At 40.8% G+C, this 19,693-nt stretch overlaps 1 protein-coding gene across 1 annotated transcript; it reads right to left on the minus strand.

Annotated features, from left to right (window-relative positions):
- Positions 1-1,988: 1,988 nt before the first annotated feature.
- Positions 1,989-14,281, minus strand: LOC120451174 (octopamine receptor beta-2R). Its single transcript, XM_039634611.2, has 7 exons — positions 13,993-14,281; positions 12,411-13,870; positions 8,874-8,972; positions 6,266-6,364; positions 5,834-6,192; positions 5,184-5,361; positions 1,989-4,663 (listed from the first exon to the last, which is right to left on the minus strand). Exons 2-7 carry the CDS (start codon positions 12,962-12,964, stop codon positions 4,342-4,344), a joined length of 1,611 nt encoding a protein of 536 aa, XP_039490545.1. The 5' UTR covers positions 12,965-13,870; positions 13,993-14,281; the 3' UTR covers positions 1,989-4,341.
- Between the last annotated feature and the right edge of the window lie 5,412 nt (positions 14,282-19,693).

The raw sequence follows: 19,693 nt of genomic DNA on the forward strand, positions 1-19,693 counted from the left end.
CCCCAAGGCGCTCAAGTCAGCACTACTCTATAGTACCAACCGCCCCCTTCAATGCAGGGCGTCAATATTTGCATTTGTAATAAAAATATTTTGATGGCACCCCGCCAAAAATGCGTGAGTAAATCTAAAAAAGATTTGTTATTTCGGCGCGTGTTCGTGTCGTGCAAATCACACGATAACAACAAAGGGAACAACAAATGGGTGGGCCAGGACAACATGCACACTCACACACAAACACATGCACACCACAAGGACTAAAGTCAGCGGAGGAGCAGCAGCAACAACAGCTGACGATAGCAATATGCCGGCTACGAACTTGTCTCCGCACATGTCAGAGTTATTAAAATTTCATAAAAAGGAGATATATATGTAGATGTAGATAGGAGGTAGAACTACGGCAACGCAATTTGATTTAATGCCGCTTCTGTCAGTGACAGTTGTGTGTTTGTGTGCTGTGTGTTGTGTTGGCTTTTTAAGTGACGCCCCGAGTGACGGACTGTCTGATAAGGTGAAAGTCCTTCGGCCGTATTGTCTTCTTTAAATATTGAAATGTGAAATGCTGATAAGCAATAAGGCACCCATCATTGGTTGCCCTCTGCTGCTGGCTTCTTGGCTCTAAGAAGCGCATGTCTATCACTTGTCACGGCCAAATTGGCGGGCCTTATGAGCGATGATTGCCCCGATGCCATCGTGCATCACTCACTTAGTGGCTCCGAAAGGAGAGTGGGTGCCATCTAGGATCCATGGCTGACTTTGATGAATGGAGTTTGATTTGAGCAGCATTTATTATGCCATCCTCGGTGGGACTCGCGGCGTCTAATTTAAAAAATAATTCAAAGCACAACGGCCTTTAAAATATATACTAATAAAAAGTACGCCAGCATCAATACTTTAATATTGATTAATCCCCTACAAGCGAGCGAAAAAATGTTGAATACATTTATTATATTTGACTTGCCTCCGAAGCGAAATTGATTCATCCGCAAAGACAGTATAGTGTTTGTTATTTTCGAAACAAAAATATTTGTACTTTACATTTTCCACTGAAGGGCTAAAAAAGTGTATTAAAAATAATTGACTGCCTAAGTAAATAGCCAGTAGTATTTAAGCATTGGCATAGGTATTGGCCAAAGGGGAAAAGTCAGTTTTTTGTACTGCTAAGCTTGTAATTTATATCCTTGGAAACAAATTAAAAGCAATTATAATAATTGCACAACTTAAATAGCCAGCCGATCAATTTTTTTCGTGTGCAACAAATTAAACATTATGAACATTTTCAATATACAAAAAATTAAATAAACACAAACCTCCGCAGAAACTACGTCTTTTTTCTTTATGAGTTTTTAAATGCTGAAAAAGTTTGCGCCGTGCTGTAAAGTAAGGTGTGTCGTTTTAACTTGTGCAGGTCAACTTTTCGATGTGGTGTGTGTCGCCTTTTGCTAAATAAATTTAAAATACAGAGCCCTATGAAATGGGAAGAACTTCAACTTACAGGTGCCGCCGAGCGTTTGTTCCAGCATTTAAAGCGTGCTAACTGATCCGCCCTCTTCAAGAGCCGGACTCCATGATAAATTACTTTTCGAAAGTAATTCAGAGGAGGCAAAGAGGCTGTATAGCTTGGTTATGTCATTGCCATGACGCCGGTTAAATTACACACGCATTTGCCAAATAAAAATCACTCATTCGACGCGTGTGCCGAGGAGCCCACGTTGCCACGGGGCTTTTGGAACAAATTCGTAATTTGTCAGGAGAAGTCGAGACTTGACAGTTATTTAGAAGTTTACAACTGTCGCCGGCAGTAATCAGCTTTACTTCTGTCCCGATAATATGCTGTTAATGTACCTCGATGCGGAGTGGGTAATTTGGGTCCAGGCCAGACTTTATTTACTTTTCAGTTTGTTCGGAACTTGGTCCTGGGTAATCAACAGTGCGCTGTGGAATGGTATTGGGAATAAGAATGAGGAAAACAAGTTCGTTTGGCTATTATTTGTAGTTTTTGAATTTATTTTTGCTTTTTCTGCTTGTTTTCCAACTTAAAGTTTGTTATTTTGCTTTTATAATACATCTAAATTTCATATTCACTTAGTTAGTAGCTTAGTTTGCCTTTTACGTGTCTGTCTCGCCCACTCGAGGCTACATTTGCTTGTCAGCTTGGCTTAATGTTAGCATCCTATTTTGTTTTGCATGGAAAATTGCACAGCAAAATGCAAAACAATGCAACGAAAAGTTCATTTGTCAGTAGTAATAATAATAATAATGATAATAAATACCTCGCACACACATATACACAGACATGTCAATATACAAATACAAATATAAATTACACACAGAGTATTAGTTTTCGGGGGCTGTGGCTTATAAAAATATAACAAGTCCTTTGAAGATTTGGTTTGTTTGCGGTCTTCTCTGCTGTGTTCTCTGCTTTCTTCTTTTCAAGGAAAGTCATCTAACGAATACATACTATAAATATAACATTTATCTAGACATCTATTTATACACACTTTATATGATACATACTGAGCTTTGGCTCTTTATCCTTGTTTTCCATTCATGGCAACATCATTATTTCCTATTTAGTTTCAGACTAGCTTGAAAAATCATAAAAAAAACCGCTCCTATTATTTCTTTTAAACAACAACTATTTCTGCTTGACAAATGTTCTTGACTTTCTGCTTGGTTTGCGGATTAAGCGACAATCATAAACCGGTAAGTTTTGCAAACTGTTGCTAACATTTTATGGTTAGTTATTTATACAAAGAACACAAAATGCTTTGTTTGCGTGCTTGGCTTTTTTATTCGGCTTTTTTGCATTGCCATTGCTTTTGCTAGTTGAAATTCGAGGGAGTTCCGATTCTTTCCATGGCTTTTCCGGATTTTTCATTGTTGCGGAATATTGGGCCGCAATTGCTGGAATCAAGTTGCTGACTTCAGAAGCAGTACTCAAGCCTTGCCCTCACAGGCTACACAGTCAACTTAATTCCAGGAACTGCAACGCAATCACCCATTATCCGAAGCACTTTCACCCGTGACCTTTGCACTCGACACTAGCACTTTGTAATGGAAACGGTTGTGGAAATCGGTTTCACGCACACACTCACTCACTCACAAAAAATTTGGTTAGTCTGATATCGATGCACTATATGTTGGTTAATTTAGTCGGACTTTGGCTTCGGTTTCGACCGGATTCGCCTTGGGTCCTACATATATGGTTTTGACTATATATTCTCGCTATGTTTAGTTGATTATACGTTTTAGGGTTTACTTTAGGTATTTTGAGCATTTTCAATTCATGCGATTGTCGTTGAAATAACAATTGGGTTTTAGCTTTGCTTTAGCATCCGTGAATTTTGTGTGTTGTATCTCTATAAATTTTCTCAATTTTCTCTGATTCTAATTGCGTTGGGGTGTGGTTGATTTTTCGCGCTGGGAAAACCCCTCTTTATTGTAGGACTTCTCACGTAGTTGTCTATAATTTGCGGTCTCTTAATTGGCACAGTTTTAGTTTTAGTTTTAGCTTTAGCTCTTCGTTTTTGCGAATCCCTATGTACTCGTACACGCATAGCTCAGTGAGTTGCAGTGATTGCCATTTTAAATAATTTATTTGTGGTTATTTCTTTTCGTGAGCAAAATGCTTTACGGCTTACACATTTTCGATTGGCGTACGTACATATAAATACATATACACATCCATATATAGAAATGAGTTTACAACCTGTGCTTAATTTAGTCGTAAAAAAATACTCAGTATTTACAACAAGATATTAACGACACGAAATCATAAATAAATAAGTTATCTTGTACAAAGTCCCGATCTGTGCCTCAAGGAACCCGGCAAACTCGAATTAAGATTAAATGTTTGAAAAAAGCAAAAAAAAAAAAAACAGTGACGGGCAAATGAATTGGCACGCTCCACAGATTGATTAATGTCAACATTACGAGTAAATCAGCCGATGCATTTGCCGGCATATTAATTTTACAAATTAATGGAACATTTTAATTGCATTAAATTGATTCCACCCATCCGGCTGCCATCGATTGATTCGCATCCTCCCCGAGCACCATTTACACATGACTCGAGGCCGTCGAGGCGGCAGCATTGTTGTTCTTGTTCCATTTGTTGATGTACTCCATGGGTATTTCAATCTGGATCTCCTGCACATCGTCGCCTGCCATGCCATCGACATTGGATCTGCCTTTGCCCGCATCCTTGGCATCCTTGGCCTCCTTCCATTCCCTGCTATCCTTGGCGGCAGCTGCCAATTGTCCGCCCAGGCGGGATCCGCCCGCCGCCAGCCGCTGTTGCTGCTGGGCGATGGGGGTCAGCAGCGCCTCATCCCTGTATTATAAGTTGTCCACCATCTGCGACTGGCGGCGGTGCGAGGGCGTCGTCGAGTTGAGGTAGCTCTCCGAGTAGACGCTCTTCGCCCGCTGGTCGTAGCGCAGGCTGGAGCGCCGGATGTCGATGTCCAGCGGCAGGTGGCGATCCTTCCACCAGTTGCAGAACAAGCAGAGCAGCGTGTTGCGGAACGCCTCCCGGAAGTCCCGGTTGAAGTAGGCGTAGATCAGCGGGTTGAGCGTCGAGTTGAAGTACCCGATCCAGAAGAGGATCGAGACGACTATGTCCGGCACTTGGCACACCTCGCAGGTCATGGAGAGGGTGTACCTGAAAGAAAAACAAAATATTCATTAGCTTATAGTTAAGTTACGTATATTTAAGCTCATTTAAATTCAAAGGGGAATGCAATTTTAGATACTTATATTTCCTCAGCATTGCAAAATAGGTACATACAGAATATACCGAATCCTTTGATCTTTGATTTATAAAATGTAAATCTATAAAAGTTAAGCCTCATTTTACTCAACACCTAACGTTCTTTATTTGGATTTGATCACCATTTGAAATCTCTCTGCATCACTTTTTGTCTGCGTACCAACCACATAAAGATGAGATATACATATATACCCATAAATTCCAGATGCATGAGTGGGCCAGGGCTTTGCATAAATGAGATTACACTCTAGGTGGTGCGAAAAACAACAAACGTCGAAACAATGGCGCACGGGCCGGGCCGTATGAGTAATATTTAATTATGCATGCTTGACATTAGATAAATTATGCCTGGAACCCCATGTCAGCGGGATTGGCCTCCAACACTCAACGCTCAACCTTCGACGGTACTCACCACAGGAAGAATGGCAGCCAGCAGAGGATGAAGGTGCCCATGATGATGCCCAGCGTGCGTGCGGCCTTGTGCTCCCGCTTCATTTTGATTAAGTGCTTGTCCTTAGTGGGGGTGTGCTCCTGCTCGACCTCGTGCAGCGTCAATGTTTTCGACGACCCGGATCCGCTCAGCGCCTCGCCTGCCGGAGGAGATAAGATGGAGATTTGATAAATGTCCTGGCAGGAGATAGGCCACAGAACAGAACTCAATGCGCTCGCACTGCATCACAGAGCAGGATGCTTTGAAACAAACCCGTGATACTGCAGAATCAAATCTACTTGTTAGCTATTCTATAAATAATAGGACTCCCTGTCCTGATAAATATATATATTTTTTAAGTATTACTTCACCCGTCAGCTTTTTTTTCGTTTTGTTCTACACTTCCTAAAACAACCAATTCAGCAAGCAGAAATACCCCTATCAATAGTATATTTATGCTTGCTTTCAACACTTTGATTTATTTAACTTTGATAATAATAGTGTGTGTGTATCAAGTTTTACTTTCTAGTGGGTGGGGTGTGTGTGTTATATTGATCATCTTGGTGAATTGAGTATTTATATATATACTACTATATCCTGTTTCTTAGCCCCAACTTTGACCCCAAACTCACCTGAGGGCTGCATGGAGGGTCGGTGCATCAGCATGGCGTTGCCGTGGCGCATCATCAGCTGCTTCTCCTGCCGATTGGCTTCCCGGAAGATGGCCAGGTAGGTGAATATCATGATGGTGCAGGGTATCCAGAACGATATGGAGCTCGAGATGACGGCGTAGTACTTGTTCACCACGAAGGAGCACTGCTCTGGATTCTGGATGACGAACTGCTGGTGCTGCGGGGTCGTGTACCAGCCGATGAAGATGGGCAAGAACGAGAGCAGTGCCGGCGATATCCATGTGTTTAGCAGCATAATTCCGACCACGCGTTTCGTCATGCTAATCGGATACTTGAGGGGCTTAACAATCGCATAGTATCTGTGAAGTTGGCCAAACGCCAGGTTATTGGTCCTTCATATGGCTATAGTTCTGGCAATGCCATGCAGCTTACCTATCCACAGATATGCAGCATAAATGCAAAATACTCGCAGTTGAGAAGTAGACATCGAGGCTGTTCCACAAATCGCACAGGAAGGGGCTGAAGTTCCACCTGAAAGGGTCCAATAAATGGAGGCATCAGTATCGCGATGATTATCTAATAACGAGGCAATAAACTTTTGGCTGTAACTTCTAAAATCATTGTATCTGATTATTGAATGCATGAATTGGCAGTATATATTTTTGTTGACTCATGGTTTTTTGCCTCACTAAAAATGCTACGCGAAATGCTTTCATGAACTCATCGCTTTAAGCTGATTTCCTGGTTTTTTATCACTGTGAATTCCCTTTGTAAAAACACAGTTATTTAAAAATTCCTATAAAAATGACAAGATAGTAAAGCCCACAATTATTTTGTCAATTATTTAATAAAAAATTGTTCAAAATAAACTCATTTTATTTTGGTAGAAAATCCTAAAGATAATGGCAGATATAAATGACAATCTCTAGGTTTAGTACTACATTTATTGCACTAGTTTTAATGTTTATTACCATTTAAAACAAAAAACAATGACTCAAAACATAAATGCAATAAAGTTGCTCTGAATTTAAACGGCATTTTACTGCCACTGTCTGAAAGTAGGCCTATAAAAAACTCAAGCTGACTAGACACACTCTCTCTCGTTTTTTGCCCTATTTTCGTTATCAGGCCGCCTGATTTATGTGTTTATCGATTTCATCTTAGTTTCGGTTGCCAGGTGACATTGCCCCTGAACTGCCACTCTGGAGGGCCAAATTAAAAGCTTAGATGCACTGTGAGACCAGCAAATAGGCCATAAGGCCTGCGGCTTGGCAAGGGGCAAGGAATGCGGAGGCGACTCTGTTGGCTGCATGAAAAACTCATTAAAACTTGCGTCGTCGCTGTTCGCCTGTCGCTTTCGCCGTCGCCGTCGCCCTTGGTTGCCACTCCGCTTTTTGGCCATTTCGGCGGAGGCGGATACCCGGCCTTTTTGGGCCAGGAGCCAGTGGAATTTATTATCGGGCGCCCCGTTTGGCATCAGTTTCAAAAACTTTTCGACTATCCAACGAGGCTGTTTTTGCGCGCCGTTTTTGCTGCTTTGCACTACATTCCCATTTGGGGCGGGTGGCCCATCGGTTTTGACACTTAAGCCATGAAATGGCAGCTCCTCCTGCTGCAATTATGCAACTAGCAACTGTGAAGGTAAAATGGCTGAAATGAATGCCAAGTGGCGGCGAGTTGACTTTTGCCAGCCAAACCGATGCCAATTTATATGCAACTCGCGCTCGCTAAAGTTTTTCGGCCTGCCAGCAAGTGCCACATTATGTGGGGCTCTGGCCCCACTTCATCGACACCATTAGCAGCACCATCATCAGCACCATCGTCATCTGGGAACTGGCAGTAACATTGTAAACATTTGCATTGCTCCCACGGTGGTAAAGTCGAGCTTAAAGCGCGTCCTTTAAGTCAGCCTCCATGCATAATTAACCAAGCTCAGTCAGCTGCATTTGGCATGGCCACATTTCCACACATATCCACATATATCCACATTTATCCACATTTATCCACATTTATCCACATACATCCACACTCGCACATATCGCATTACCCACATGGAACACATAGAAGGAGTCGGTCTGTCGGACGTTCGGCGTGAAGGATGTGACCATGTCACACTCTGACGGTTTTTGTCCTTTGGAATAGCTCTTCAAAGTGGTCGTTTCCCTCTCAGTGGGTACTTTTTACTTGGCTGTTTTGCTTGCGGGCATTTTAGGCTATTCTAATCAGGAAATGTATTATTAGTAATTTAGGCTCTTTGAGGAAATAAATCAGATATTTTCCCTATCTACAAATGACTTCTAATCGGCAGAAAATACATAAATTTATATGCCAAATCATATGCCATATAGGCAATAGATTTAATTTTTCACTGCATATCTCTTTGATAGCTAAGAATATTTGATTTTTCTACTGAAAGTTACTTTTAAGTAACTTTTATGTTCCTTACATATAAGTTTAAAATCTCCAACTAAAACAATTAATGCTAATTCCACCAAAGAAAAATGGGTATTCTGAAATCGCATTTTTAAATAAATGCGGCCCTCTGTTTGTTCTATTTTTTTACCTTTTAGTTCTTGAACACAAATGCACACACACATGGGCACAGAAAGATGACTTTCTGCATTTGCATTTCATTCGCACAGCCACCCAAAAGTGGGTGGCACACTCATACACGCATACACTCATAGACTCATACACTCATACACTCATAGACTCATACATCCATACAAACGCACACAGACAGGGACATTCACAGGAGCATAAATAAACGTTGCTTTCATTTTTCACGGATTTTTGTTTTTGGTTGTTTGTTCTGCTACTGCCACGCCCACCACCAACGACCGACCACCCGCCCACCTTGAATGGGGGCCGTACTGGCATTTCGTTTGGTCCTGCTTTGGTTGCAGCTGTAATTTTTGCAACAGTTTTGCTCGCTTTTGTTGCTCTGCTTAGGCCCTGTGTGTGTGTGTGTGTATGTCTATGTGTGTGGTATGGGGGTTTTTATATTGTTGTTTTATCTACTGCTTGTTGTTGTACTTACCGCCCAGTTACTTGCACACTAAAGTTAAATGTCATGGCCATAATAGCGACCATTATATCAGCCATGGCTAAGGAAACTACAAAGTAATTCGTTATAACTCTGCAAAGAGAAGAAGAGAGAGGGGTTGGAGAACGAGATGTTAGCAATCACAGGACAATATCCAACAATACATATAACACATGAAGCGGGAGGGGTCCTTCGTGCACCCCGTGGGGGCTAATCAGGATATATCATATGAGTGAATGCGTGATGAGGATGGTGAGTGGTGAGTCGTGAATGGGGAATGGGGTGATGTTGGACGGTGGGGGACCACTCTTTTGTATGAGTTGACAGTTTGGACCCCACTGCATTCTGCTGCCAGCGGGGGTATAATTGAAAAGCCAGTCAAGAATCGAGAACGATGTCGAACGATTTCGACCCTAAGGGGGCTAAGCCAATACCCCAACACAAATCTGATACACGAGTACACGGGAAAGTGTGGGCGGAGAAAAGTGCCGAGGTCAACCTCACTTCTCCTGGCAACCCAATACCACTTCATAGCTATTTTGTTATTTAAATTGAATTCCAAGCCGAGTGCCAATTAGAATTTTGCACCAGTTGCTGGCCGAGAACTTTCTAATCGGATGAGTGCAGCTGCCTCATTGAACTCCAGGTGGCCGCCTTTCATTTACCATTTTCCCTAAGCCAAATGGGAAAAGTTTGAAATCAAAATTGAGCATTTACTGCGCTCGAAAACTTTTGCTCGATTAAGGTAATATGCTGACCGAATAATTTCATTCTTGTTAAATAACTGTGTAAAAAATAAATATTTGTTTTATATCTCTGAATATAAAGTTTATACAAAGTTTATGTGTGGTCCTCGGAACATAAAAAACATGAAAATATATTATTTTATACTCACTAATTGCCCATTAAGCTGGTTGTTGCCTTTAAGTTACATTACCCATTAAGCTGGTTGTTGCCTTTAAGTTACATTAATCTAATTTTCTGGGGCTATTGTACTTAGTTTCAAGTTGGCAGTAGTAATCTGTTTCGCTGCCGGCTACTACTTAAATAACTTTCAACGTCTTAGACGTTAATTGCAACAAATCGACGCCATTCTGAGAATGTTAAGCCATTACTCAGTGGCTCCTTCCTCGCCCCCACCCACCGATATGAACTGCAGATAATTTGCCTGCCATTTAAATTTAAGAAAAATAGCAAAGAGAAAAGTTGCCGAGCATCCTTCTAAAGAAAGGCGCTGTGTTAATGAGCCTTGGTTTTCCTCCCCCCATTTTCCCCCACTCTGCGCTGTAATGGCAAATTAAAGCACACATACTCGTATATAGCCGAAGTATCCAGATATATCTGCTCATACACTCGCCATCTAGAGCACTTTTCGCTGCGGCTCATCGCCGCCAAAATAACTTGGGCGGTGGGCGGAGGGGGAGGAGAGCGCAATTTTATTGTTTGGCATAGAACATTTTAAATTTATGCTGTCATAAAAACCATAAGCTTCCTTAATTGCCAAAGTTGTAGCCGCGCTCTCTGTGTGTTGTTTTTGTACTTGTACTTGTACTGTGCCCACCCACCGCCACACTTTTCCAGATTTTCCAGCACTTCCCGCACTCCTCGCACCACCCACCGCCCAACACTCTCGTGTTGAGCATGCATTTTGTTTTTGTTCCATTTCTCTTTGAGCTACAAGCTCGCAGTGTTTAATTGTCATTTCTTTTCTAGCTGGGTGTGTGCGCCTTTTTTGTGCTTGTAAACTTTTCCACATTTTTATTTCCCTGTTTCACGCTACGTATGCGTAATATTTGCCGCTCAGAACAATAGAATCTTGCTGCGAGCTGACCACGCTGAAAATGTTTTCGCATTTCGGTTTTGTGTGTATTAATTACCTCGTGATGGTCACATTTTACCCAATGATTTTTTTAAACATTTAAAGTCTTAAATAATTGAAAAGGAAAAAGATAAACAAAGCATATGAAATCCTTACAATCTTAAATTCGTACGAAATTCTAAATTGCTTTCTACTAACCATCGATTTAAATTAAATGTTAATCTTGTGGGTTTTATGGTGTATTTATGCAATATGATTGAATGCAGCTATGTTAAAAAGCGTCCGTAGAAAGATTTTTATAAAACAAGTTAGTCCTTTGACCGGAGGGCCTCAACTTTCTTTTTCCTAAGTTTATTATCAGAGCAAGGAAATTATCTTGATGATCATCCATCGACATCATCATTGGATGAACCTGGCTCTGCAGCTTTAAAATCCCGCAACACGCAAGTCACTTAAAAAATAAAACGCTTCTCATTAGCAGCAAGGGCAAACAGAGGAATTAAGCGGGGTTCAACCTTAATTATGCCTCGTCCCACTCCCTTTCTTTCATTATAATTTTTTCCTGCCTCGTTTTCTGTGCCGCCTAGCAAAGTTTGTTTATTTCGCCTTTTGGCTTCATTGCCCTTCGCCAACTTGGGCTAAGAGCATTTAAAGTTTTTCCACTGATGGGTAGAAAAATGCTGCGTCTAAAGCTGAGCAGCGAAAAAATCGAGGAAAAATAACCAAGCGTTTGCCAGGCAGAAAAGAACTTTTGATTGCGTCGGCTTTATGAAGCGCTAAATTGATTTGCCCGCCAGTTATTAAAGCATAACTACAAGTATTAACGAACCCCAGTCATCTGATGTCCTATCATTTATCACTAAAAAAGTTTTCCTTTATTTTCTTGTTCGTTTTCGTCGAAGGGCACCGCCTCTAAAACTCTGCCCATCATTAGCAAAACGAGGTCGCACCGAGAAATTGACAAGTTTTGCATAGAAACGGATATGAAATTTTGGTTAAGAAAATATCATGAATTCTTAGTCAATAAACCTAGATATTGGTCAACCTAGATAAGGTAATTAATTCCAAAACTAAAACCAAATATTTGAATTAAGTATATAAGTATTTACGGCCAGTTGAGTTTCCATTTAAATTTTGCATTTATATTCGACCTTAAGGTTGATGGAGAATGAATTTCGTCAAATTAAATCATTACCCAAGCGTCCAATTAAGAATCTCTTAATATGCAAATTGGATTCATGAATAAAGTCATGAAAGTTAATTTGTCATTAAAATAATGCATCTCTCTGTTCTTTTGTTGTGGCCGCCTCCTTTCGCTAAATGGTGGGAGTAAATACTGCAGTCTCATGCCGAAACGAAGCGAAACGACAGCATAGAACAAAGCTGAAATGCTCAATTATAAGGCGAGTAAATAAAGGACCAGGAGTCTGCATGGGATCCCAACCCGAAGGACGAGCAATAAACGAGGCGAAAGCACGATTTTAGAGGGGGAAAGGATACAAGTGGACGTGCATGAATTTTATGCAAAGTTGACGAAAATCGCGCATAGAAAGCCAAGCGCTTTGTAATTCTTTTTTCTCTCGTAACTTCTGCCAAATTGGCAATCAAGTTTTATGCAAATTACGAAAGAATTACACGGAGTGCGCGTACTTCTAATTGCTTTTTCACAGCTAATTAGCAAGAGGACCAGCTGAAATATCACGTATACGCACCTTAATTTTCTAACACGCATCACAGAAATAATAACAAGCAGATTGCCGCAGATGGCCGCAATGATGATGAGCAGCATGACAAAGGCCTTGAACACCCAAACGATGTTGTCCAGCCAATCCTCGTCGGGATTGTGTTGATGATGATGATGGTCACTTAATCCAGCGCCGCTTTCGTTGAAGTTCAGACCCGTGCCGCCAAACGGCTGTGTGGCATTCAGTTCGTGCGTGGCAGGTGTGGCAGTGCCCAGCGGCAGTGCTATTCCGGCGGTGGAAGAGTTGGATGAGCTGGATGAGCCGGTGGCAGCCAGGGCATTCGTTGTGTGCAGCATGGCCGCCGTGGTCAGTGCGGCCGCCGTGACCCGCGCCAATGTTGTCAGACTTTGGCCATAACTAATTGGATGGCTAACTACACCGCCGGACGGCTGCTCCGCCTGATGGCTGCTGCCGCCATTACCGCAGCAGCACTTGGGTCTTTTTCGTATCCTGGCGGTACTGGTTCGATTTCGATGCCTTTGCCGCGGTGGCTCCGGGCCAAGTCCGTCGCACAACAACATGAGTCTCGTTGTCTGGTTTTAATTTTACTATAATTTATATTATATCTTTGGCTTGTAGCTCTCTCTTTCTTTTATGGTAACACTGTGTCGGGTAGATCCGTATTTTGTTATCGCACTTTTAGGTTGAAACACCCACTGGAGGAAGCGCCATTGGGAATTCACGACACGCGTGGCGCCGGCGACGTTGAAACCAAAACTGAAACGGCCACCGCAACGGAAATTGATTCGCGAAAGTGGCCCGTGGACCGTGGAGCGTAAACCGTGTGGCCACGACAACGTCGCCGCTCCTCCGCTTCAGAATCCGCCTTAGTTTCAGCCGCTGCCACTGCCACTGCCGCTGCCAACGTCAACGGCCGACGACCAACGACCAACGACCAACCGCTGTCCTTGCCAGCCAACGCCGCCCACGCGAGCTCTTGATGGCCTCGCTTTTCCGTTGATTTTCCGCAGCTTTTCCGCCTGCTCCGCCGCTGATGGAGAGGCTACCTCGGCTGGACGACAATTTTTTCGGCTATTTACTGTTGTGCGGCTTCTATTTTCTATTTTCTATTTTACTTTTTGATATATTTTTTGTTGGTAAATTCGCTTTTGCTGCTTCTGCTCGCTGATTGGGTTTTTTTTTCGTTTAATTTTTTATATATTTTTTTTTGGTAGCCTAGCCTCCAAGCGGCTGCCTCTTAATTCTGTTCATATTCTTTGCCACCGCGGCTGCTGCGGTTGCCGCTGCCTTGTTTTGCCGCCGAAAAATATTCGTTGATTTCTTTTGAATTTATTTTTAACATTTCTCGGGCTTCGAATTATATTTAGTTTGTTTCGGCCAAGTGGTCGGTTTTTTTAGTTCTGCTGCTGTTAATTCAGATATTCATATATTCAGATATTGTTATTCGATGTTATGGCCTCCTGGAACTGTGCCATAAATGTTCGATCGGGAAAGAAAGGGAAAGAAAAAAACAAGGAAAAGAACACATTATTAAAAGCTTGGAAAAACATGGGCTCGCTCTTCTTTTTCTTGCCCCGATTATAATCACTTTTGTGCATTATCTAGTTGTTGCCGCTGGCATTTGTATCGATTTGAGTCAATATTTGTTTATTTACTGACGCAGAAGTTGAGTTGTTGATGTTGTGCGTGTTTTGCCCACATTTATGCGAATGGAACAGGGTGTGTCTTTTTATCGTTCTATAAATCGCGGTTTATGTTTTAACCGACTGGGCTATGATGTAATCATTTATCATTTTATCATTTTTTGTTAAATTAGTATTCTTTTATTGAAAAACGATTTTATAAACTTTAGAATATAAAATCATTCTCAGTTAAGGCAATTAAACATCATCACCTTAAATGTAGAATGCACAAACGATCAAATTGCAATCAAAAGCGTAAATAAAATTTTGTTAAACTATGAATTTATTTTACCAGTTAAATTAAATTAGAACCCTTTGACCCTTTTTTGATTCATCGTCCATGAAACTTTTTATTCTTAAACTTCAATATGAACCATTTTTATTTCTTTTCAATAAAAACTTTGCCATCTTAAACTTGAATATGAACCTATCGAAGACAATTGTATAAAAGCACACCCTGTATAAAAGCAATGATTTATATGACAACAGCTGGGCGAAAGAATGTCATTTGCTTCGAATGCCTTTCAGAATACAGCCGCCATATCCGAATCTATATCGCGATGTGTATATTCCGCCCTGGTTGGCATCTTCATCCCAATGCCCGCCAATACTAAGTGGTGGTAACATGGTAGATTGGTAAAATGTCCTATGCCATTTTTTGCCCCCTGGCACTCATTTAGAATATGGCTTTGGCTATGTGTGCTAGACTATGTATTTATTCATATCGTTTTATATTTGTATTTTTGTTCATTTTTCCCGAATTTATTTCCTGATGATGATGTTTTATTTTCATGTTCGCACACGCTTTCAACGCTCGCATCTTGGCCGACTGTTTGATGTTAAGGCTCGCAGCTGTGGTTGTTGCCAAAATGGTACGTACAACAAATTGGCCACGAGCTTTAAATTATACGTTGGTCACTCGCGTAGGGGTTTTATTTTTTCGTGTTATTTATTGCACATTTCCTACGCGTTGACTTGCGTTTTGGTTTTAGATTTTCGGTTTTGGTTTTTGGCTTTGAATTTCCCATTTAGGCTGTTAATTAGGGAAATGAAAGTGTCCACACGCGCTGAAGTTGCCGCAGTGAGTCAGGCCATATGGCGCAAAGGGTTGTTGATTTTCCTGCCACGCCCTGGCGCTTTTCCAAGTTGAGCAACTGCAAAGAAGATATGGAAAATGTGAGTGAAAAGTGAATGCTTTATACGTAAATTATTATTTAAGCATACATAAATATCGGCGAACAACAAAATCAAACATTCGAAAGCATTTGGCTTACCGTGCACACACGCACACACATACATATTTATTTTATAAATAAAATACAGCAATTTCTTTTTATGAATGTCCAGCTCATCAAAGGCGTGGCTTCTTGTTGTTGCTGTTTAGATTTGTGCTCTCTCTTTATAATATTTTAATATATAATTTTGCACTGAGTGGCGGCGGCAATCTGGCTTAAAGACGCGTGGGCGTATAATTAATTTTGTGGCAAAACGAATTTCCTTCAGTTTTATGTATAAATAGATTAAAAGTTGATTTAATTAATGGGTTCTCCAAATACCGATAGGGGAGAGTAAAGCAAAAGGGTTGGGACTCGAAAATCAGACATATCAACTATGGGAAATTTGACCCTTTTTCTGGCCAAAACCCATTTTCTGAAAGTCGGAATATTATAATATTATTTAGTGTTCATAATTGACCAATCTTTAGTGCTGCATCCCAGAAATTTTAATAGATGGCGCCACAACAAAGAAATCAGCTGTTGCGCGTACACAAAACAACAATATGCAACGTTAAGTTTTTCTGTCGTTACAAAAGTTCTAATACCTTTGGAACCAAAGGGTTAATTTCCATTCTGTAAAAAGTATTTTAATCAGTGGGCCTTCTATATGGCGTTTGCAATATTCAATAAAAAATAACCAGTGTTGTCCCAGTAATTTAGTAAAAATATTAGTTGCTTTACAAAAGTATTTCTTTCTATAATGCCTAACTTTGAATAGATTCGTTCTGGAGTTATTAATTATAAAAAATAGAAAGGGCGGTGCCACGCCTACAATTTTTGGTATCATTAAAGATATGGACTAGTGTAACCCCATACAAAAAACACCAATTGAATATCTCTCCCCGTTCTGGAGTTATTCACTTAGGCCAGAAAAAGTGGTCAAATTTCCCATAGTGATATGTATCGAGGGGCATATATATGTACATATGTATGCTATATATGTAGGTATCTGCATATTCCCCCAGCGAATGTGTCAGCAAACACGGAATCGCTGGGAAGGTTAACGGATGAGTGACAAGCGATGGCAGTGTCCCGGCAACGGAAGCACGAGCTATGGAGCTCCTAAATGCGCCGGACGCAGCTGTCTTGTATCTGTAGTTGTATACGAGTATGTATCTCTAACTGTATTTGTATCTGCTTCTCTGTATCTGCATCTATGGCACATCTTTGCGACGTTTCCATCGTGCAGTTAACGACTGACACATCGGCAGGAACATTAGCGGCAGCCAAATGCCAATGTTAATGTCATGAAAATCATTTTTTAAATTTAATTTGAAAATCTTGCGTACGTAATCTTCAAGTGTATACATTCTAGATATTCTAGATACATAATTGCGGCTATTCTAGACGACGCTGTACTTGCTCTTGGCATTGGACGGCCTCGGATGTTTAGTTTCTGGGTTGTGTAAAACAAATTGTTGCCAAATTTTGTGGCAAATAGAGTGTGCAAGTTCTGGTGCAACGTGGTGAAATGGCAATATTATCAGTACTCGAAAATTCCATTCAAAAATATTACAGCCTGAGCCCAGCTAATTAAGCTTAACTCACCTTGCAGCACTTTGTGCTGCCCCACATGTGGAAATAAAGTTTCGCGCATGCTCTATCTTTTTTAAAGTTTTAATTGATTAACTTGCATTTATTTTTATTTAATAAACAAAACTTTTCTCTTTTACTTACACGCACTCACGAAATTCCCTTTTCTCCGTTTTTCTCTTGGCGAGTGCGTCGCCTTTTATTTGCTCTTGGCAATTTGCCACTCGCCCACATTTGCACCTGCCCCATCTGCCCCACCTGCCCCACCTTCAACTCACAAATACACCTGTGCTGCACAGAATGTCTTTCGTATTTTGTTTTGAGAAAATGTGAAGACTCCATATTTCCATCTGCCATAGAAATTCAAAAAGACAGATTTAATTTGGCCAACTTTAATTAGGGGTCGGTCGCCATCAGATTGTTGTTTCGAAATGCAAAGAATTTGTGACTGGCCAATTATGAAAATATTTTCATTAAATACCATTTAAAAGATTTTCCCCAAAAAAGTAATACAAATATTTTAATGAAATAAAGGGCAAGTAAATTGAACTTTACTCTCCTTATTTGCTTTTGTTAAATCAACATTTCTTTCTGGTCAATAGGTTGGCAATAACTTGATTTGTTGGTTACTTCAAAACCACCAGACACTTTGAATAGATTAATGAGTGAATATATATACTATTTAAAAATAAAATATGCAGCCACAATATATTTAACCACCTCAGTTAATTAGTAAAATAGATATACCAAACATTAGTATAATAATTAGCATACACAAACAACATATGATAGGCAATGGAATGAAGTTGTCACTACATACAACATATGTATAATTAGTCACTTTAGTACTTTTTAACATTTTGAATTTATCTCAAATAAATGAAAACTTTAGGAATGCGGGCATTCGACCCTCAAAACTTTTTGACTCAAAAATAAAATCGTGTTTCAATATAGCTCTAAAAGGCTTTAATTAATTCCGCACAATTCTAAAACATTTACGTTCATTGAAGGCGATGGGGGAATTGATAATTGAAAATAAAATCCATTTTATTTGGCTGCCTGCGTCACTTGACTAGAGTTACGTACACATATATGTACATAGATGAAGAGAAACAAGTTGATGTTTGTGCTTTTTCATTGGCTCAGCGAAAACAATATTAATTTCATTAAAAGTTTTTTATATGGCATCTGGGGTTTGCCCCTTTTATGTTAATTTTTGTTCGGTGAATTCATTTGTGTTGACAAGGTACTTGTCTGACAAAATAAACCATCAACTGTCGCAGTTGAAAAAGAACAGAAAGCCAAGAGAAATCAAAATTGAAGTGGATTGTCCGCCGTCACATTTAATACAAATAAATCGTGCTGCGATTAAAGGCGATTTTCGTGATGGATTCATCATAATGAACATTATAATCAGCGCAGAAACATCATCATTCCATCAATGCAGTGACACTCTGGGTCGGTTAATGGAATCTCGTCCAATTTTCTCACGAAGCCTGCAAATAAATCATATGAATAAAGCCCCAAGTCACCCGGCTTCCATTTCCCATTCCATATCGTATGCACTGGCAATACTTTTACATATTTAATTTACGTTTTCTTTGCTGCAAATCTGCCACACAGACGACACACTCACGCACACACACAGTGGGAAGGGGCGGAAAAACGCTTTTCAATTTCCAGTTCCATAGATAAATATGCCAGGCTGCCAACTGTAAGCGATTTAGAATGGAGGGGACCGAGGACGCCCAAGGCGTTTGCGATTTTATTGGCCCTAAAGTAGGCAGCCATGAAATAGAAGTAGTCCAGATCTGGGGCTCTTCGGGCCCAAAGCGTTGAGCGCTGAGCGAAACACGAGCGGCCATTTAAAAGCCATTGTAGCTACATCCACAAAGTCCACACAATGAAAAACGAAACTTGGCTAAATAGACGGCAAAAAATGCGCGCCGATTGATGCCCCATTGTGGTGGTGCCTTCAATGGGGAGAATGGAGATGGCCATGTGGACTGGGGGTCCTGGGCGAATCTGAAGGATAAGCCACACAAAACAAATGTCAAAGTCAACACCCAAACCAAAGCAAACACAAATAGAATCCCTTCTACTTCCTTGCCCACCCTGCCCTCAATTTTCCCCCTCACACTTAAGCTGCAGCTTCGATACAATATACCCATGGAAAAAGGGGAAAAACTGGGGGCGGTGGTGCGTGGGGATACATAGATCGATTGCCTTGATATTTCACGACCAGGCCACTTCAACTCTAACGTGCTCTATTCTGGCAGCACGATGGAAAATGGAAAAGAGCTCACACAAAAGGAAACAATTGATGGAAGCATAATTGTAAAGTACTTTCAAATTTTCGGAAGAATTATTTAGAGAGCTTTTAAGACGAGTATAGAGAGGAAAAGCAAATAGATGTAATAATATTATTTGGTTATTTTGAACTTCATATAAATGTTGTGCTAATGATTATACCCGTTACTCGTAGAGTAAAAGGGTATACTAGATTCGTTGAAAAGTATGTAACAGGCAGAAGGAAGCGTTTCCGACCATATAAAGTATATATATTCTTGATCAGGATCAGTAGCCGAGTCGATCTGGCCATGTCCGTCTGTCCGTCCGTCTGTCTGTCCGTCTGTCCGTCTGTCCGTCTGTCCGTATGAACGTCGAGATCTCAGGAACTACAAAAGCTAGAAAGTTGAGATTAAGTATACAGACTCCAGGGACATAGACGCAGCGCAAGTTTGTCGATTCATGTTGCCACGCCCACTCTAACGCCCACAAACCGCCCAAAACTGCC

This window comes from Drosophila santomea, chromosome 3R (genome assembly GCF_016746245.2).
Source record: "Drosophila santomea strain STO CAGO 1482 chromosome 3R, Prin_Dsan_1.1, whole genome shotgun sequence".
Taxonomy (NCBI): Eukaryota; Metazoa; Arthropoda; class Insecta; order Diptera; family Drosophilidae; genus Drosophila; species Drosophila santomea.